The sequence below is a fragment of the Sitophilus oryzae genome, unplaced genomic scaffold, assembly GCF_002938485.1.
Source record: "Sitophilus oryzae breed Bouriz unplaced genomic scaffold, Soryzae_2.0 scaffold_808_pilon_pilon, whole genome shotgun sequence".
Classification (NCBI taxonomy): Eukaryota; Metazoa; Arthropoda; class Insecta; order Coleoptera; family Curculionidae; genus Sitophilus; species Sitophilus oryzae.
Window position 1 is genome coordinate 2296652 of NW_022147426.1, and position 22726 is coordinate 2319377.

Genomic DNA, 22726 nt, shown 5'->3' on the forward strand with positions numbered 1-22726 from the left:
TTTAGTTTAAAATTCAAGAAATAATATTTTTTTGGAAATAGATTTGTTTGTCTAGAAACGTTCTATCCATTTTTATTCTTTCTATAATTAGTGATAATTTTTGACAAGTTTTATGTCAGAGTTTTTAGTAAATGACATCTAGAGATTGACCTCGCCAAAATTATTATTGATTGCCATTCCTCAGCCGTCTTTGACGCCTTTTTTTTAGATCGTGCGGTATAACATTTAAAGGAATACCAAATTACGAATTTTATATAAGAAACCCTTATTTATTTTTTACAAGCAGTCTCGCCTTGTGATTTTTTTGCACTTTATTTAAACATTGTATATTGAATTTAAATTTTTCAATTGAGTTGATTGTTTTCTGGTCTTTCAGCATGGGCAACGCAGAGTTTTTCGCGAAACAACCACCAGCACGGTCAGTGCCCCAACGAAAAGCGATCAAGGTGCGCGGTGGACCAATCGCAAGCCTCCGTCCAGAGTTTCGCCAATAGGGAGCGCTTCTACGACGTCTACTTGGGTGGCAGCCTGTCAACTGGAAACAAATGGCGGGAAAACATCGCGGAGCCTTTGTTGAAGAAGCACGGAGTGGAGTACTACAATCCGGCAATCAGGTAGGTAATGGAACTGCAAAGATATTTTTTATATGCCATTTTAGAAAAAAGTTACATCTGATAAAAAATACCGGGTGCTTCTCAAAGATTTGGTATGGTAGTATATGACATAAATTAAAATTGATTGAAGTATTCAATTGTTTTTGGTCACTTCCTGTTTCACCGGAAATGACTTCAACTTTTTATTTTCAAATAGCACCCTCGGTATATTTTTACTTTATTTGATAGAAATTGACACTCTGAATAGAATGATATATCATATATCAACTTTTTACAGTCTCGCTATAAAAAAATCGCATTTTAAATTTCAATCTAGAGTACCATGGCAATGTTAAAAACATTACATTTTAATCAAGGAGCCTTGGAAAAATAGATTTGATCGTTTAATGTTTTGCGTGTGTTATCCTGGTCAATTAATAGACGGCCAAAACGTATTTTTAATCATATCTTAATTTTTTCAAATCAAACAAGGATAGCTCATTAGCATATTTGTAAAAAGCATTTTTCTACGAATAATTTGGTACCACACACTTGGTATGTCAGGTGAAATTGTCGTTATGAACCTCATGTTACAACTTCAAACCAAACCATATTATGCGAAAATGTCAAAAGTTGACATATGATATGTCATTCTATTCAGAGTGTCATTTTCTATCGAAGAAAGTAAAAAACAGCTCAGTTAATCCATTTTGAATCGCTTCATGCTGCTTTCCAGTCGTGAATTAATATCATACAAACCTTTTTTTTTATAAATTAACGGATCGGTCGTATATTTTTAAAATTAGAAAGTTATGTGTGAAGTATTTTGTTGATGCTCCATTGATTTGAAACGAGTTTGTTAATGAGCTGTTACTGATATTTGTTGACGTCACTTTGGTCGATCACGTCACTGAATTCTATTAAATTTTACGACTGAACATTTTTTAACGGGATTTAAAAATTTTGTAGTCAATTAAATGTTTTTACAAAGTTGATAACATTTTTTCTTTTTTCATTTTGTAGTAGGAGCCTTATTAAAATATAATACCTTTTACCACCGAATTTCTTATTTTCTTTGTCTTGTATAGTAATCCTTAAGCTTCATTTAGAACCTCTAAATTAGTAGAAAAAATTAGTGTTTGCAATTATACTTTATACTTAAAAATTTACTGCCATTCACAATGTCTAAAAAATACAATTAAAATTAATAGAATAACTCTCCAAAATGGTCCTATATGGGTATTTCACCACTGCAAGAAAACCTACGCAATAAATTGGTATTATATTAACAACTTTTGTTTTTTAATCCAAAAAAAAGTTACCAATTTTCTCAATCAAAATATTTGTGGTCCTGAAAAGGACCTTCGTTTTCCCATGTTCGTCAAGGTAGGTAATGGGTAAACGGTAAAAAAACAGGATAATGAAATTTAAAAAATTACAAAAATTGTTCAAAAGTGCCTCCCTCTTGCATTAAACAATAACCCAAACGAAGATGTGACAAAATAGTTACATTTCTATTGGTTCTATCGGAGTTTTTTCGACTATATAAATCTTTATTTTTTGTAAACTTTAATGCATAAAATATTTTCAATCTAATAAATAATTTAATGATGTAAATAAGAGGAAATTTCTCACATGGGTGGTCAAATTCTATAGTTTTCATTATATCAAACAGCCTCTGAATGTTTTCTTCAGTGCAAAACTCATCAAAATTTAATATAAATAATTTTTCCAGCCTGTAAATAAAATGAACAAATTTTTCCACTTTCATGATCAAAGGCTTTTAAATGGGTAAATAATTTCGAGTTATCCAGAGATTCGGATTCTTTTGCAAATTTTAGACAAATATCACATTGATGTATTTGAAGACCCTTTTTAATGATGTAGTCAAACATAATTAAAGGCATTTTGAGTTGAAAACATTTCTCAGAGGCTGTTTGATATAATGAAAACTATAAAATTTGACCACCCATGTGAGAAATTTCCTCTTATTTACATCATTAAATGATTTATTAGATTGAAAATATTTGATGTATTAAAGTTTACAAATAAAGATTTATATAGTCGAAAAAAGTCCGATAGAACCAATAGAAAGGTAACTATTTTGTCACATTTTTAATTAAATTTTGTTAAATAAATTAATTTTTTATACTATAAATATCTTTTTGCTCCTTATAAATAAACACATTTGCATCCCATTTTAAATAAGATATACAAATTACCAAAACTTGAAAGAGAGAAATAACAGTTCAAAAGTTCAACAAAAATCCTACACGCGTTTTTAAAAAGAAACATATAACCACGCACTATGTCATTCCAGCAAGCGAATACGACACAGCATAGGTTTCCGGACTAAACGACTGGTGTATTTACACCACTCAATAGGCGTGTCGGGTTTGTCGAGCGGTTTCCGATGCAGTCGCTTTCTTTCGCATTTGTTATAGGTAATTTGTGGTAGAGGTAAGAAGAAATATCTTTGTGCATTGCAAAGGGTCATAAAAATGGAAAGACTTAAAATTGCGCTACTGTAGCAAAAAACTAAAATTATTTAAAATAAAATTAAAATATACGCCGAAAATTCTTAGAACAGGAAATGATTCAAAAAAGATAAATATTTGACGTGAAGGCGCGGGTTTCAAAAAAATACAAATTTTATTTTCATGTCACATGAAATAAATTATTGATTTTTATTCAGCAGCAATAGACTGTGCCTCTAATATAATATAAAAATAATTGTTTTATATTCTAAAAAATAAAAACAAAGCTTTTTTGGGTAATGTTTGGTTATTTTTATTTTATTTTCTTATCTATGGTTAACTTTTCAGTTTTTAGATTTATGCGTTATTAGCGTATTTGGTGAACCCTTATTCTTCCCATTTTTGTGATCACTTTTTCAAATAAAGTCCCATAAGAGATATTTCTCCTCATCTCTACACTCCATAATTTAGAGGACTAAACTTATTCCACTAATTTGGAGGGTATGAATGAAGCTTTATAGTTAGACTTGTTAGATACTCGCTAATGCTCCTCTGTCAAACGTACAACCTCGACACAAAAAGTGTCATTTTTACTCCTAATAAAACAATATACAATTTTTTGTTGTTACAGGGATCACGAAAATGGAGAGAGCAAAAACGATACATCACATCGGGACAACACGGAGGAGGACACGGAATGGAGGCACAAGATCGACCGCAGCAAAATCGTTCTTTTTGTCATTCCAAATGACACCAGGTCGCTGACGACTATGATAGTGGCAGCGCACTATATCGGCAGTGGCAAAGACGTCGTCCTCAGTATAGAACAGTTGAACTGCGAGGGCTGCATGGTGGCCGATGAACCGGTAAGACCCCATTTTGTGTCGCTATATTTCGGAAAATGTATAACTCTCCATTTTTAAGACAGGTCATAAAAGATTAATTTGAAGAACATAGGAGAACATAGCAAAAAATATATTAAAGGACCAGCTGTATTAAAATTCTCGTTTTCCCGACGTTGCTAGCTCTTACGGTTTACTTACGGTTAGATTACATTTGTCAAAAAAGTGTCAAAACTAGTAGAGTAAAAAATTACGAAGTGAATGAAAAGTGGCGCGAAACCGCTATGACCAATCAGAGCGCCGTTGGACCTTCGTATCAACGGATAACGCATGAAAATTAAACTTTAACGCACCCTTTTCTTTGCAGCTCACCAAGAACGCCATCAAGGACTACAACCGCGCCAGGGCCTACCTCAGGGACGTGGCCGAGCGACGTCACGTGCCCGTTTTTGACAGCCCGGACGCGGCCGTCAATTGCGTCCTGTCAAAACTGTCAATAACGACGACGACGACGGATCTGTCAACAACGGAAAACGACAGATATTGAGTGCGAACACGTGATGTATATTTTTTTACCGTTTATTACCTTTTTTTTTAACAAAGATGAAGATGTAAATTAGTTAGATTTAGAAAGAGAAGGCGTTCTGATATAAAAGATATTTGTCTCGCTTTGTGCTGCGCACATACTATTGTTGGGTTGAGTACAGGGTGCCTAAAAAAGTTTTTTTTTATTTTTTTGACACCTTGTATGGAAAATTAAAGCCACTTTTTAGGGGTTTTATAAATGAACGTTGGGTATAAGGCAACGACAGAGACCAAGATGAAAAAAACGGATTTTTGTGATTTTCTAGTGTTTTGAGGAAAAAAATTCGTTCAAAGTGTTTCAATTTTCAAACTTTTGATTATAACTTAAAAGTACATTTTACTCCGAAATATTTGTTATTTCACATCTAATTATAATTGGATTTTTTCTAGAACATCAATATTAAATATAGATCATACCAAATAAACTTTTGGTTCACGTAATTAAGCTTGACCGACACAGCGTTGCCGGACTTTAACATATTTTCTTTTAATCAAAATATTATACGAGACAAAAACGAATTAATTACAAATATAAAACCATAGAGTTAAAATTTAAAATATAAAACAGTTATTATTTTACATCAACAAAACTTCAGCGAAATATGTCAAATTTTAAAACAGAAATACTGATATATTTTTAAGAGATATTGAAAAATATAAATAAAAAGTTTATTTCAGTGTAATCGCATATAGCAGGGTTGTTTTATACATTTTGTTGATATTGTCAGTAAAAATGTATTCTATATTGTTTCTATTTCATTCATGGCCCTCTGTATTTTAATAAATGCTATTAGTTCTAAATGACCTTGTATATATTTTCTGTACTATTTGATATCTAATGTTGTTTGATCTGATGAATATAATAAATAATACACAGTGACTAACTAGTTATAATCAAAAGTAAAAAATTAAACGCTTTGTACGAGTTCTGATATTTTTAATTTTTATGTCAATAAAAATGTCAGGTTTTGAGTAAAAATTTAATTCACATTGTTTTTTTTTCTATTATATATTTATTAAACAGAGGCAGCTAGATTTTGCTCTCTTAACAATAATAACTGACTATGTTTACATGGCAAATAGTTATTCCTCTCTGTATATATCAATTTTATTTTAATTTATTTGACATTAACACATTTTTCTTTGTTATTTTGAATGTTAACACCCTGTATCTTATTTTCTCTTATGCTTTTCTGTACCTATTTCTAATAGTTTTTGAGATAGAAATTAAAACTTTTTTTTTTGACAAAAATATGATTTTCTCAATTTTTTATGTTTTTTTTTGTCAATATTATACATGTTTAATTTTTTTTCTCGAAAACTAATAGAAATAGATAGAAGAAAATATAATAAAAAAATCGTCAAAGAATAATACCGTATGATCGGAAAAAAACGGCGTCACCTATGACTACGAAATGAAGTTCGCTGTCATTTTTTATATGTAATTTATATGGGAAATGTCATCGACCGTCATATCTCAGCCAACTGGACGCCGTTTTTTTTTTCGATCGATCATACGGTAGTCTTCATAAGTGAAAAAATATACCGTGTGTTCCGTTTAAAATAACAAAGGCACTACTACTTTTTGATATCTACAAGCGTCTAATCTACCGTCGACTTTGACGCGCCTGGTATATCTGTTTATCACAATGCTAAACCTAATGCGTTAGAGTTTATATCATGTGACGAAATGAAAAAAAATACATCACAGTAGGCATAGAATCAGAGTGAACAGAATTTTTGCACGGCAGGGAGGATTTGCAATGTAAAAATAGTCAGTTTTTCAATAATTTAAAGAAATATACGCTTCAAAGAATTGCACTTACATTCTAATTTAATTATATTTTAAATATTTTACCCGTGTTCATCACTTCTCACATTTTTATTATTTAGTTAATATTTTTTGTGATCATACCGTGTGATCAAAAATAACGTGTTTTTTGGCTTATCGATACTATTGTTCCATTAAAAAGTAAAATTAATTCAAAGTAACGTTGATTAAATGAAAAATAATAATCTCTTACGATAGTTTTTTTTATAAATTAGTGTTTAAGAGTTTTTTAACCGCCTAACTTGAAATATTTTTTTAAACAATTATAGTTGGTAATTATTAATATTGTTAAAACAATGAGTGGTGTGATTTTCAAATCGCCAATTTTTTTTACATACATACGTAGTTTAGGAACTCTTAATATTTGGAAGGGCTTGTTGAAATAGTTGTTAAGGGTTTTCTGACCAAATATTAAGAGGTAATTTAATATACTATATTAGCTCAATCTTTACGGCAACTCCATTTCATAATAATTAGTGTGTAAAGTAAATTTTTGGGTGCGTTATATACTGGTTTAACTATAGTTTATATAGATTTATATGGTTTATAGCGATATATGTTGGTTCTATATATTTTTTCTCTTTTTGTGGTTATGTTTGTTCCATTTTTTCGATAACGTGGGTGTTTTTTCGGTAAAGTTTACCATTTGAGAAAAAAGCGGCGTCAAAGTAGCCTTTCAAATTAAAATCCTTAATAAATTCCGTCAGTACGATCTTTGTGCGTAGTTTTTTAACTAAAATTACACATAAAGTGTCAAAAATTAATATTTAAATAAAAATAAAAGTAAAAAGTTTCCAGATTTTCGCCAAAATATATTTTTTGAAAGTAAATTTGTGTCTGGGAGCATTTTTCTAATTTTTATTAAATGTATGGTGATTTCAAAAGCTACTTGACGCCTTTTTTCGGTTACACTAACTCTGTGATCTTCTATTTGTTTTTTTTTGCCTAAATTGTAATAAATAAAATTTCTAATTGTAAATAGGTAATTGGAAAACATTTTTCGGTCTCTATCGATTCTTTACTGAACGAAACACCCTGTATATTTAGTCTGATTAGGGCAGCCATTTTCTAACGACATAGTTCCTTTTAAGATAAGGTTTGTTACTTAAACTGCTTATTTTTGTTGTTTTTTTTTTGAACGGGATGTAAAAATTATTGAAAATAATATATTTTACGTAATTTCTTAAAATACTTGCCCAGTATTGATATTCGATGAAATTGATGTCAAAGTAGGCGTATAAATAGCATTACAGTCTGTCAAAAATACAGTATGATCGAAAAAAACGACGTCACTGTGGTGTTTGAAGTAAAAAATTAGTATTTAAAATTTATTAAATAAATATGAAATTTACAGATATAATTCTGTTTTCGAAATATATTTTTATGTAAATGGTTTTCATTTCAAAGGTCACTATGACGTTTTTTTTTCGATCAATCAATACTTTACAAGGGATTTTAAGAAATTAAAATTTTTCAAAAAATAGTTGATATTAGTATTTGAAAGCATCACATCAAGTTGTGTCATATTTTTTCCGTTTTTGTGTATTATATTATTCCTTGTAACAATTATTGTAAAAATCGCAATTTTGTTGTAAATATTTTTGATGTTTTCGATCTATTACAAGTTTACATTTTTTTGTACAGTGTCTTACTGAAAATATACACCTTATATTATACTTTTGTGCAATTATATTATATATTTTTACAGTTTGTGAGTACTTAAATAGTTTTTTTGTAAAAAATTTCTTTAGTGTTCTCCAGATCGTAACATCTAGTAAGTTATAGTGTGTTGTAGGTAGCAACACTGACCTATATAGCTAGATTTAAAGAAAAAGTGTTTTGTATCTTGTGGAACACTAGATAATAATGAAGGTAGCTTTTTCTAGTTATTACCAAGTTAATGGTAATTTGTTTTTGGTTCATCACACTAATTTGTTAGCCCTAGTCTTAAGTTTCTTCGTTAGTTTTTCATATATTTTTGGGTGGGTTTATTGTGAATGTTTTTTTTATATAAATTCGAAAAAAAACTAATATAAATCAAAGCTAGTCTGTTTACAATATTATCTATTTTTATGTCATTTATATAAACAAACATAAAATTTGATCATTTTTTCGATCAAATGCATAGAATAATGTGCAGAAATAGGATGTTTTGGAGTTTGTTGGAATAATTATAAAAAGTAATAGTTTAAATTAATTAACAACCATAAGGATTTATTTTTTAACTAATGCATGTTTCTATATTCTAAATAAATACTTCTATTCTAAAAATAACGCCTACGGGTCGAGTCGACAATAAGTGATCATCATACGTAATTTCAAAGGCTGCTGTAACACCGTTTCTTTTTAAATTGCAAAATAATTCTTTACATATTAGTTAGGGATTGTTGATCAAGTTGGCTTGGAAATGACGATCGATGACATTCGCCACATCATTTTACATATAAAATGTCGACGATCTTCATTTCCAAGCCACCTCTGACGCCGTTTTTTTTTCTGATCGTGTAGTTTGGTTTGGCTATAACAGAATTGTTCAAAAATTACAATTATACAAAAATATCTAGATGCAATCTGAAATTTCGCATTTTGAAATTTAATTTCTGTAAAATTGAATGTTATGATAAAAAAACGTCGTCAGGGTAGGCGTAGAAATATTATTTCATTTCGTGCTTGACTATATTTTGTCACTGAAGTTTTTGACAGTGACATTCGCAACTGATTGTGAGCTAAAGTTCTTGTTAAACGCCAAAATTACAATCTGAGAAATGTTTTTAAAAAAATATCCCACAAATGTAAAAGCATTTTACTGATGAAGTGTAAATTATTAAAAAAATATGTATAAAGGAATATAGAAACAGGTCTATTTATATAACTTATTATATGAAGTAAATTATTAACTTTTATTAAATATGACTAATAGCGCTTTTTAAAAATAATTCGTACGCCTCGAGAGGTTATGTCGCAGTATTGTTTAAGGCCCGCTTGGGAAATTGTATGATGGGTTGCATAAACTGCCGCTTATATTTCTGTTTTGGGATTGATGATGATCATTGGAAAAGTAGACACCAGAAAGTCAGATTTAAACGATTTTTTTTTGTAAATATGATTACATACATAAGATTTTGTGTATATATTAGATTGATATTCTGGTTCAATACGTAAAAAATGCTTGGTTCGGATAGATATGTACCTGAATAAACAAAATATGAAGATGGATTAATGTACTGTGTAAGACGTATGGGAAAGTAGTTTAAATATACCGTGGAAAATGTTGAAACTAAAATAACATAAAATTTAAGAATCTAGTTGTAGATAAAAGAAAACTTAAACTATAATAACTGAATCTCTTTACTAATGCGGTAAACTAAAAATATTAATCATATTTTTAGTTTGATTTTTGCGAAAAAAACATTTTGTAAAATTATAGAAAATAAAAACGTATTTTGTATTGATAAAATATTAATATATAAAAAAAGATTTCCTTTATAGATTATCTTCAATTTAAATTTCAATTAGGTATAGAATGTTTGTACTAATCATGATAAAAAAAATAAATGAGGACTATATCTAGGTCTATAAATTGTGAAACACATTATTTAAGCTAATATTTTACTGTATATTTTTTAGCAATTACTTACCTTACTATTCTATTATTATTATTATTGTATTTATTTTTTTTATGTAAAAATAAAAGTTATACTAAAAATATTAAGATGTTTTTATATTTATTTATATATTTAAATATGTATTAAATAAATCTAAATTATAGATACTGAGAAAAGATATATAAAAAATATATTACAAAATGACAAAATGTAATATACTATCCAAATGGATTAAGGTTTGTTAAAGAGTTGTTTAAAAATAGATTAATAAAAATTTAGTAAGTGATAAAATTACACATCATGACAAATAATATAATAATTACAAAATAACGACAACACAATATACCTCGATTTTTAACAGCTAACTATCGATTTCTTGTTTTTTCGGCGACTTAATGAACAAAAACATTTTAAACGAGATTAAATGATTAATACCTAAACGTTTTACTAGTTGCATAACTAATCTGTTACAGATTTCAGTATTTAGTATTTCGATAAACTTAAGTGACATTGACAGATTGACAGTTGACAAACAGTGCTACCAATGTTTTGACGTATGACAGTTGGCGAAAACCGCGTGTTCTTTCTTTCCGTTCCCGTCAGTTCACAAAAATGGCAACCACAATTTCTAAAAAGCGAAAATTTGTCGGAGACGGCGTTTTCAAAGCCGAACTCAACGAGTTCCTCACCAGAGAATTGTCCGAAGATGGATACTCCGGTGTCGAGGTACGTGTCACCCCAACCCGTACCGAAATTATCATTATGGCCACCCGAACAGACCGTGTTCTGGGTGAGAAAAACAGGCGTATCAGGGAACTGACTTCCGTCGTACAGAAGAGATTCAATTTCCCCGAAAATTCCGTAGTTTTGTACGGAGAAAAAGTAGCCAACAGGGGTTTGTGTGCTATTGCCCAGGCCGAGTCTTTGAGGTTCAAGCTTATCGGAGGTTTGGCTGTACGAAGAGCATGTTATGGTGTACTTAGGTACATTATGGAATGTGGCGCTAAAGGTAAATGTTTATTATTATTTTAGAGACTATGTAATGTTTTGTTTGCTTATTGTAGGATGTGAAGTAGTTGTATCCGGCAAATTGAGAGGACAGCGTGCCAAGTCTATGAAGTTTGTTGATGGACTTATGATTCATTCCGGAGATCCATGCAATGATTATGTAGATACAGCTACCCGACACGTCTTACTTAGACAAGGTGTTTTAGGAATTAAGGTTTGTATTGTAAATCTCTTAAACCAACAATTTTGATGTCTTGTTTTAAAGATCACAAATGTGATTAGAGTAGTTCTGTATCTAGTGTTAGTTTTGAACTTAATTCAGTGCAGAGAGCTGAAATTACCAGATATAATGCAATAACTTTCTGGTTTTAGTTTTATAATAAAACTAAATTGTAGTGGTTGTATAAGTTTTAACTTATATACAGCGTCCTGCAATAGTGTGACAGGCATCTGTAGCTCCTAGAATAAAAAACTTGGAAATACGAACCTAAAGTATGTATTTTAGGAAAATGTTTTAACTTCTACAGGATAGGTCAAAAAAGTGTGAGTGGATTGGGATGATTTTTTGTTTAAATAGAAAACACTATATTATTGCATTTTTGGCTTTTTCGGTTCATTATACTTAATCCCAAGATATTATTAAATATCTTTTGCTAGTTTCAAATATATTAATAAATAAATAATACTTTTATCAGACTTTTTAAAAAAAAATAAAAATACAAGAAATGTTAATCAAATTCTCAACAAGAAAAATCAATGATAAAATGAAATCAAAACTATACTAGGTAATTACTATAGTTGGTCTGTACTGACTTTCCTATAAATATCACAATCTTGGGTCATCATGTTCCAAAAATCAAACTTTCTAATGTATAAAGTAATTTTTCTTCATTTTTTAGATGTAATGCCCTGTATGTTATTTTTTTGTTAGATGGAGAAGTAAAAAAAATAACATTTGTTGTTTTTAAAGTATTTCAACATTTCTCAGGATTTTGTAGATGTTTGCGGTATTATATTACATAATATTTTTAACAGTACTTTTTTAATTTATGCCACCTAATGATTTTTTAATTCTCCATCTAACAAAATTACTAAACAAGGAAGAAAAATTTTATATTTTAGAAGGTTTGGCATTGAAATTTTGAATTATACAACGATATTTGTAATAAAGTAAGTAGAGATCAACTATAGTAAGTACCTAGCATAGTTTTAATTTATAAGACTCATCTTATATTTTTAATATCTTAGAACTATGTAAAGTGATTAAGAAGGAAGCCAAAAATTAAATATTTACAGGGTGTTTCATTTAAAAAATCATCACGATCTACTCAAACCTTTTTGGATCACCTTGCAGAAGTTAAAATAATTTTCTGAAATATGTCCTAGTGCATACTTTAGGTGTTCTTTAACAAAATACCTAAATTCTTTTTCAAAGAACCTACAGATGCGCAAAGTACTCTTGCAAGACCCTGTGTAAATTATATTGAAATTAATTATAGCTTCACAGATTATTTTGTTTTTCTTCAGGTTAAAATTATGTTACCATATGATCCTACTGGTAAAATGGGCCCCAAGAAGCCTCTGCCTGACAATGTATCGGTGGTTGAACCCAAGGAGGAGAAAATTCCAGACTTCCCATCATCTGAAATTAAGCCTGTAAAACCTGAGCAACCTCAAATTCCTGTTGGCGTTTAAGTGGTTTTTTTTTATAACTAAGACAAATCTATTAAAAATAATTTGAAAACCATATTCGATGTTATGATTTTCCTTCTAGTCTTTAGTACTATTTGTATTAACTGTGAGTGGATCCTAGGTTGGATACATTCAGTGGATGTTTTGTGAACTTATATTTTTTAACTTTTTTTAGTTAGTATATATATTCTGCTTTGGCAACAGAGTTATTGTTAATAAATATGATCGAACAAAAAACGGCATTCAGTTGGCTGGGAAATAATGATCGATGACATTTCCCACGTAAATTTACACATAAAATGACAGCGATCTTTATTTCATAGCCATCACTAACGCCGTTTTTTTTCCATTGTATGGTACCAATATTTTGATTTTATTAATTTGAACATAAAAGATTTGAGAGCTGTTTTTCTTAACTTACAGTTGCAAAATAAAACTAATTCACCAAAGCACTACTTTTACACTGAACGCGTGTTTTGTTAACTATGTTCATCAGCAAATTATTAAAACTATGTTTGCACTAAAACTTATTGAGTTTTAATCATCTACTGATGATGCTAACTTGGTTAGCGAAACTCACGTCCAGTGTTGTGGTGAATTAGTGTTTTATTTTACTGTTGTAACACCAAAAGTTGTGCTGTGTATTTTTTGAACTACTATTATTTATTTTCTTTTAGTGACGATGCAGCTGTCTATGGTTAACGTTTATATTTTTAAGAAATGAAATGATATATTTATTATAACCGTATTATAATAAATGTAAAAAGAAACGAGGTAAAGTATTTCACTGTTTTGAATTCAATTTTATTTATACTGATTTATTTATTCATTAGGCTTGACTTACCAATGATACATCAATAACAAGAAGTGTACAACGACTTCATCAACAGGTATGTTTGATATTTCATGCTACTGTGCTTGAGTATTCTGTGAAGAAATAAGAAAATCTTACATTTACTTCTTGAAAGTCGTTCTCTCTTTTCAAATTTTTCCTTTGGCGCGCTTGATTGATTACAGCGCCACCTTTATTTAGCGAGAGTTCTTGGAACTATCTTCGAAACGTTTATGGCGCTACCTTATAGAAAATTGGAGAACTAAATAATTGTAGATTTCTTTTTTACCATATGTGTGTGGCGCCATCACGGGTTTAGTATTTGAACTAATTATTTACAGTTTTCTATAAAAAGAAAACGTTATTAGTGATATCTATCGTTAAATAGTTAAACTTTTGAATTCATTTTCTTAGAAATTTAAAGAAATCTGCAATTTTTAGTTGTCAAAAAGTTTTAAATGAGAGCCATCTATGAATTAAATTTTATACTAATTTTGATTCTAACCTTAGAAAAAAGTAATTTTTAAGAATAAACCGATTTGAATCAGTCTATTTTCCATATATTTTCAGTTTTCTAATAAATCCAATGCTTAAGTTACAATTTACGATCTATATAATATTCTTTATAATTAATTTTTAATATTGTTTATCTACAATTCGTATTTTTAAGGGTAATCTCTGAAGACAGTATACAGACGTAACTTTTTTTTACAGATATGTAATAATACAGTGAAGAGAGCTTGCTATGAAGAAGAAAGGAGAATACATCACGTAAAATGGAACGAAATAAGGATAATTTATCTTTTGGGGACGTGTACGGGCCATATTGTAAGAAAACCTCACCGATTGTACCCTGCTTTTCAATGAAACTGTGTGCCTAATAAGAGTAAACCTGGAGCAAGAATATTGGAATCAACAAAACCAATGCGAGATGATTTCTGCTTTCAAATAGTTTCTGCAAATACGTCTTTCAAAAATTATACTCTCGGACATTCAAATCCATGGACTCTATGCTGTACCCCCCAAACCTGATTTTTCTTTGATATAAAGATAACTTGAAAATACTCTTTTGGAGTATTATTGTTATGAAGATATGTTTGCAGAGGATAAGGTAAATTTTTTTTCTTTGTTTCAGTGTGTTTTTGTAACCTTTGGTGTTACAACAGCAAAATAAAACACTAATTCACCACAATACACCAAAACATTCTACTTTTGCACTGGACGCGCGTTTCGCTAACTATGTTAGCATCATCAGCAGATGATTAATACTGTGTTCCCAGTGAGCATTTTATTTCTTTAAGGGAAATATGTTCTAGGTGACGTAGTTGTTACATTACCAGGCCCTTCTTTTGCCTGATAAAAATGAATAAAAGGCAGATACGTAACTGTTTCCTAAATGTGACAAAACTTTGCTCACTGAGTTTTTAATGTGCAGATATAAAGTGTTTTGGTCTATTATTGTGAAACAATGACAACATTCATACAACACCCCCTGTATAACTATTTTTTATATCTTTTCAGAAATATATGCGAGTTACTGGAAACATGAGCATCCATGCAGTATTTATCAGAAAGAAAATTTAATAGAAAAATCAAGAATCCATCCAAGTGAATTGTATTAATAGTGGTCTTTTTCTAATAAATCATAATAAAGTTTTCGTGTACATAGTTTCATTTGAATACCTTGAATCTGCCTTGAATAGTTTTTAAATTTAAACATATAATATTAAATGTTATATTACTGGTTGCTAAAACAAACAAAAATCGAAATACCTATTTCAGAAGAAATTCAATAAATATTATTAATCTAGTTGCCTTTAATATTAGTACATTAATTTAATAACATATAAACCCTTTCATAGTCCAGACCCATGCGTCATTCTATAAAGATTTTATTTGTTTTGTCTTAAAACAGCCACATCTACCACCAAAAATGACCATTTTTAAAAATATTTTTCTCAAGTGAATTAAATGGGAAATTGTTGGCCAACGAGCTCAAACAGTTAGACTCATTTACAAAAACGTTAATTACTCAAAAACTAATTAAGATATCGGGGCGCGCTTGGCGCCATTCGATAGGGAATTCAACCCTCTATCTGTACACAAAATTACAACCCCCTAGGACAAACTTTATTTTTTGGAGCAAAAATGAGCAAAGGGGTTAACCTTAGAAAATTTTTGGCCCAAAAAATAAAGGGTGTCCTAGGGGGTTGCAATTTTGGTTACAGATAGAGGGTTGAATTCCCTATCGATTGGCGTCAAGCGCGCCCCGATAGCTCTTTTAATTACGGAGTTATTAGCGTTTTAATTTCGAAAACGAGGTCAAAGTCTTAGAGTCAACAAAATTCAGCATTTCTCTCTAGTGTTAAAAATTTGTTCGAGGTGTTGAAAAATATCGCACGGGGTAAGCAAATCTTGCGCATTTTTATCATCAAAAATTTCATTTTCAACTGGAATGAGATACATTTTTCAGAATCATTCTTAACGTATAGGTATTTTATATTGGGACTATATTTTTGGTTTGCCATTATATAAAATTTTGGGTTGCAATTTTATTTTTTCTTGTTATATTTAATAGGAGCACTAAGAGTTTCTATCTTTCTTTTAATTGTTACAGTAAGGGAATTTTTCTGTAAATAAAACACATGTACATTTAATATATTAAAATATTTATTAAAAATATTCAAATAGGACATTCATTTTGAATGTTTATACATCTATTAAAAATGTTACCATTAAGTGGCAGGGTAAATAAATACTATATGTTAGGTCTAATATAATAATATAGCTAATGTTTTTATTTATATTCTATTCTAATTATACACAATAAAGAATGGTAGTGACATTTATTAATGAAATATAACTTTTTAACTAAAAAATATTTATAGTTTACAGAGTTTTATTTAATAACATATTACTTTTATTAACATTGTTACTATAGACGGTATATTAAAATCGAATGTGTTGATGGACATGCTGATATCACAGAACAGAATTTGTATCTGTTCTGTGCTGATATCTAGGTAGAAGTAAGAGAAAGAAGAGTCCTCATTCTGTAATGAGGATGCATAAAGAAACAATTATTTATAATCAAGGGTAAAACAAACCACGGTTAAACAAGTTAGTAGAATTTGCAATTATAAAATATTTGAATAATTATATCAATTAAGGAGTTAAAACTTAATTCAAATATTCACACCTCTTATATAGGCAACTCTATATACAAGTCAAGTGTATTTATAGTTGCCTATATTAATGGAAATTGTGGCGCTAAAATATTTTATTTAAAATTAATGCTTTTTATATCTACGTATTTTACAAAACACAATAACAATAGGTATTTATTAAACATATATGATTTAAAAAAAAACAATTTTTAGTATTTAGCTTCCTCTTCAATGGTGAATTTAATTCTAAATCCACTGTAGAATGTTCAATTTAACCATCTAATGGCATCTTGAAGAGGGTGGTTGAATTGAAGTGAAACTCTCCTTGTCCAAAGATCCTTGTTCCAAAGCAGTACAATATCGCAATCAAAAATTCAATTTTAAAAGGAATTAGAAAGGGAATTCTACGTAGGCATCAATACAAATGAAATTAAGCAGTAAAATAAACAATAACTTAATAACAGAGAAGATTTAGAAATACAATCAATATAGCAGAGATATAATAAATTACATTTAAGAAAATTTAAATTAAGTATACTCTGTATGGGATATGATGAATTGAATAAATCATGAAAATTATTCCAAAATTACAACTCTATAGAAGACAGGTGAAATAAAATGCCTTTGAGAAGTCTTGACATAGCCATGGCACAATACAAAAAAATGGTACCAGTAAATGATGACTGATAATTCAGGAATACATAAATTAACAGAAGATTTCAAAGAATGAAGAAAATATGAGTGATAAATAAAGAAACAGGGGTATGTAAAATTTAAAAAAAATTGCATGAAAATGTGCGATGAACTTATAAAAGTCTCAGAAGAATGACACAAAAAAACTATAGTTATATACATATAAGACGATGTAGAAATACAACCAATGGAAGAGTTGATAGAATTGATGAACGTAACATTCCCATACGGACGGAAATATGGGAGACAAATGGTGACATATAGATATGAAAAATTAAAAAAATAGCATGAAAATGAATAAAATGCTATAATTCTATATATAGAAATGATAAAATATATCAAAGAAAAGTATCAGAGGAATGACAAAAAATATACAAATATATAAGTCAGTCACTGAAAGAGTTTATAGAATGATGATATTCCAATAATGAAGAAAATATGGGATACAAAAATAGTGAAATAGAGGTAGGCCAAAAGCAAAAGAAAAAATAAAGTAGTATGTAGTCAATAAGAAATGGAACATTCACCAAAGATTATGCTTAGCCACCTCTAACGAATTTTTAGTCAAAATATGACTGAAGTGTGTAAAGAAAAATCCTCCAAAGCATATAAGGTCGCCTCCCTTCATCAGATTTAACCCTTGTCCGACGATTAAGCCTCACCAGTCAGTTCCCATCCCAGCTAAGCAGCCTCGTCTCGGGTCACCCTCGTCACCCATCGAGCGGACATCCACCGGGACCCCCTACAGGCGGACCCCCCTCATCATCTTCAATGTGTCCGATATCCCGCCCCCTGCCTCTTCGAGGGTCACGGAATACGTGCACGAAGAAGTCTCGGAGCTTGGGTGGCAGGTCGTATCCGGCCGAAGCCTCTAGCGTTAGAACACCTAGCTCGTAAACCAGAGGGTGGTGACTCCCTTGGGTACCTATGCATGCTACATAGGTCATCGATGCCCGAACATCAGGGTTAGGGGGTGACCCAGGTTTCCTCCTCTTAGGGGAGGCTAGTTATAATGCAGAAAAATTCATTGGAAAAAATGATAGGAAAGATAGAAGCGACATCCGTGGACGAGTCAGGATTTTTAAATAAATGGCGAATGCGCCAGGAATTGATCAAAGGCTAACCAAAAAAATTTATCAACAGGCAAACCAAAACCACAAAATTCGTAAAATTATAGCAATTCAAGGTCTGAGAAAGATGACTTGAAAATAAAACCATTAAAACAAGTTCCGTAAAAGGAATTACATAAGCCAAAAAGTATATTATAAGAATGACACCATAAGAAAAATAATACCAATAAAAGAAGACTTGTTAAGAAAATATGGGAGTAAAGTCTCCTAAAAGAGAATAAGAAGTGGCCAAAAGCCAAAAATTGGCTCAAATTAAAAATAAATGCTCTGAATTTGTCCATGATAATAAGGAACCATAAAAATGTAACTTTGAGACTCAATGGAATTTTTTCCTACTTCATTAAATTTAGAAAATCATGAAATCCACTGAAGAATGTTAAAAACCAGTAAAAATATATTTACCCAAAAGAAAAAAAAATTAGTTATTTAGATAAGTCCTAATGCATTGTAATATTCATGAGAAGGATAAATGTACTGCCCTGGAACTGTATACATCCATCGATTTGTTGACCAAAATCTGTAAAAAAGAAATAAATAGTATTATCATAATTACCATCTATATATTTTAAAAAAATAAGAAATGTGGTTACTAAAAATATTTGATTAAAAAAACATTTTATTATATATTATCTTACCTAAAATTATTTAGGTCTTCCTCAGTGATGAATTTCATCCTCACTCCACTGTTGAATGTTGAATTTAATCAACCTAATGAGATCTTGAAGGGGATGGTTGACTTGAAGTGCAGCTGTCCCTTAAAATCCTTGTTCCAAAGCAGTACAATATCCCATTCACAAACTCAATTGTAAAAGGAATTAAAAACGGAATGAAAGAAATAACAATTAGAAAATGAATCGAAAACTATACAATTCCATGTAGGCATCAATAGCAAAGAAATCAAAGACTTGGAAGTTGGAAGTCTTAGAAGAATTACAGTAAAATAAGAAGTAATACACATAAAAGAAGAGATTTAGAAATACAATCAATATAGAAGAAAAATAATGTAGAGAAAGACCCTTTGTCTTGTTTGATAGCATCATATCTCTTAAAGAAAAGTGAAACTTTGGAAATATGTCTTATGAAGAGGAGATCCTAAGATCGTCTGACTGCCAGTCTCTGCTAGTTCATTTAGCGTTACCCAGGGTGCACCACGTGGAGGCGAACTAGCTTTACACCCCCCAGAATGAAGGAGCCAAATAGTGAAATAGAGATATGATGCATTGAAAAACTGGCTTGAAAATAAATTAGAAAATCCTATAATTCTATACAGATCATAGAAATGATGAAATATATCTCAGAAGATGAAACAAAAAATGTATAGAAATATATATAAAAAATTACAGAAATACAATCAATGGAAGAGTTTATAGAAATTTGAAAAATGATGGCATTCCCATAAGGAAGAAAATATGGGAGACAAATATAGTGAGGGACATGATTAATTCAAAAAATTGGCATAAAAATGGGAGATAAATTAGGGGAAATGTCATGAAGACATGAAAATATACAAATATATAAGACAGACATTAGAAGAATGTAATATATAGAATTGATGAAGGATATTCTAATAATAAAGAAAATATGGCAGACAAAAGTAGAGAGAGGTAGGCTAAAAGCAAGATGAAACAAAAAGTATTAGATGATATTAAAAAATAAAGAAGTATGCAGTCAATAAGAACAGGAAAAAATGAAAAAAAAAATGCTTAGCCACCTTCAACGAATTTTTAGTCAAAATATGACTGAAGTGTGTAAAGAAAAATCCTCCAAAGCATATAAGGTCGCCTCCCTTCATCAGATTTAACCCTTGTCCGACGATTAAGCCTCACCAGTCAGTTCCCATCCCAGCTAAGCAGCCTCGTCTCGGGTCACCCTCGTCACCCATCGAGCGGACATCCACCGGAACCCCCTACAGGCGCACCCCCCTCATCATCTTCCATGTGTCCGATATCCCGCCCCCTCTACTGTCGAGACGTCACGGGATACGTGCACGAAGAAGTCTCGTAGCTTGGGTGCCAGGTCGTATCCGGCCGAAGCCTCTAGCGTTAGAACACCTAGCTCGTAAACCAGAGGGTGGTGACTCCCTTGGGTACCTTTGCATGCTACATAGGTCATCGATGCCCGAACATCAGGGTTAGGGGGTGACCCGGGTCTCCTCCTCTTAGGGGAGGCTAGTTATGATGCTCTGGAGTCGATGTTACTCAGGAAAAAATGACAGGCAAGATAGAAGTGACATCCGTAAACAAGTCAGGATTTTTAAATAAATGGCGAATGCGCCAGGAATTGACCGGAAATTAAGAAAAATAATACAAATAAAAGAAGACTTATTAAGAAAATATGGGAGTAGTCTCCTAAAAGAGAATAAGAAGTGGCCAAAAGCCAAAAATTGGCTCAAGTTAAAAATAAATGCTCTGAATTTGTCTAAGAAAATAAGGAACCATAAAAATGTAACACTGAGACTCAATGGAAATTTTTCCTACTTCATTAAATTTAGAAAATCATGAAATCCACTGAAGAATATTAAAAAGCAGTAAAAATATATTTACCCAAAAGAAATAAAAGTTTAGATATACTTATAAGTCCTAATGCATTGTAATATACGTGAGAAGGATAAATGTACTGCCCTGGAACTGTATACATCCATCGATTTGTTGAACAAAATCTGTAAAAAAGAAATAAATAGTATTACTTTGGTATTACATTCCATCATAATTTATATCTATATATCTTAAAAATAAAAAAAATGTGGTTACTAAATATATTTGATTTAAAAAAACATTTATTATATATACTTACATAAAATTATTTAGTTCCTCCTCAGTAATGAATTTCATCCTCACTCCACTGTTGAATGTTGAATTTAATCATCCTTTGAGATCTTGAAGAGGATGGTTGTCTTGAAGTGCAACAATCCCATAAAATTTGCATGCTACATAGGTCATCGATGCCCGAACATCAGGGTTAGGGGGTGACCCGGGTCTCCTCCTCTTAGGGGAGGCTAGTTATGATGCTCTGGAGTCGATGTTACTCAGGAAAAAATGACAGGCAAGATAGAAGTGACATCCGTAAACAAGTCAGGATTTTTAAATAAATGGCGAATGCGTCAGGAATTGACCGGAAATTAAGAAAAATAATACAAATAAAAGAAGACTTATTAAAAAAATATGGGAGTAGTCTCCTAAAAGAGAATAAGAAGTGGCCAAAAGCCAAAAATTGGCTCAAATTAAAAATAAATGCTCTGAATTTGTCTAAGAAAATAAGGAACCATAAAAATGTAACTCTGAGACTCAATGGAATTTTTTCCTACTTCATTAAATTTAGAAAATCATGAAATCCACTGAAGAATATTAAAAACCAGTAAAAATATATTTACACAAAAGAAATAAAATTTTAGATATACTTATAAGTCCTAATGCATTGTAATATACGTGAGAAGGATAAATGTACTGCCCTGGAACTGTATACATCCATCGATTTGTTGAACAAAATCTGTAAAAAAGAAATAAATAGTATTACTTTGGTATTACATTCCATCATAATTTATATCTATATATCTTAAAAAATAAAAAAAATGTGGTTACTAAATATATTTGATTTAAAAAAAACATTTTATTATATATACTTACATAAAATTATTTAGTTCCTCCTCAGTAATGAATTTCATCCTCACTCCACTGTTGAATGTTGAATTTAATCATCCTTTGAGATCTTGAAGAGGATGGTTGTCTTGAAGTGCAGCAATCCCATAAAATCCTTGTTCCAAAGCAGTACAATATCCCATTCACAAACTCAATTTTAAAAGGAATTAAAAACGGAATGAAAGAAATACCAATTAGAAAATGAATCGAAAACTATACAATTCCATGTAGGCTTCAACAGAAAAGAAATCAAAGACTTGGAAGTTTTAGAAGAATTTACAGTAAAATAAAAAATATTACACATAAAAGAAGAGATTTAGAAATACAATCAATATAGAAGAAAAATAATGTAGAGAAAGGACCTTTGTCTTGTTTGATAGCATCATATCTCTTAAAGAAAAGTGAAACTTTGGAAATATGTCTTATGAAAAGGAGATCGTAAGATTGTCTGACTGCCAGTCTCTGCTAGTTCATTTAGCGTTACCCAGGGTGCACCACGTGGAGGCGAACTAGCTTTACACCCCCCAGAATGAAGGAGCCAAATAGTGAAATAGAGATATGATGCATTGAAAAACTGGCTTGAAAATAAATTAGAAAATCCTATAATTCTATACAGATCATAGAAATGATGAAATA

General features: G+C 30.5%; 2 protein-coding genes and 1 long non-coding RNA gene across 7 annotated transcripts in view; all 3 read left to right on the top strand.

Moving 5' to 3' along the window:
- Positions 1-4977, top strand: part of LOC115888732 — a 197494-nt gene extending 192517 nt beyond the window's left edge. For 4 of the 5 annotated variants that reach the window (XM_030908554.1, XM_030908551.1, XM_030908553.1 and 1 more), the window contains 3 exons: positions 377-614; positions 3702-3936; positions 4280-4975. In XM_030908554.1, coding sequence (XP_030764414.1) covers positions 377-614; positions 3702-3936; positions 4280-4459 — 653 coding nt within the window. In that variant the 3' untranslated portion in view covers positions 4460-4975. Of the gene's footprint in view, positions 1-376; positions 615-3701; positions 3937-4279 lie in introns of all 5 variants that reach the window. The other variant, XM_030908550.1, reaches the window with a different exon arrangement.
- Positions 4978-10472: 5495 nt separating this feature from the next.
- Positions 10473-12690, top strand: LOC115888809 (40S ribosomal protein S3-A). Its single transcript, XM_030908654.1, has 3 exons — positions 10473-10942; positions 10998-11155; positions 12469-12690. The coding sequence occupies exons 1-3, from the start codon at positions 10546-10548 to the stop codon at positions 12634-12636; spliced, it is 723 nt and encodes a 240-aa protein (XP_030764514.1). The 5' UTR covers positions 10473-10545; the 3' UTR covers positions 12637-12690.
- A 1279-nt stretch (positions 12691-13969) lies between these two features.
- LOC115888810 lies at positions 13970-15123 on the top strand. The gene is made up of 2 exons (XR_004051320.1): positions 13970-14576; positions 14987-15123. It is a non-coding gene; the product is annotated as an uncharacterized LOC115888810 (long non-coding RNA).
- Positions 15124-22726: the final 7603 nt, after the last annotated feature.

Bases quoted from the DNA above. Each gene is read 5' to 3' on its own strand.
- LOC115888809 (XM_030908654.1), top strand. From the start codon at position 10,546: ATGGCAACCACAATTTCTAAAAAGCGAAAATTTGTCGGAGACGGCGTT. The intron at 10,943-10,997 runs GTAAATGTTTAT...TGCTTATTGTAG, and splicing joins TATGGAATGTGGCGCTAAAG to GATGTGAAGTAGTTGTATCC. The intron at 11,156-12,468 runs GTTTGTATTGTA...GTTTTTCTTCAG, and splicing joins AAGGTGTTTTAGGAATTAAG to GTTAAAATTATGTTACCATA.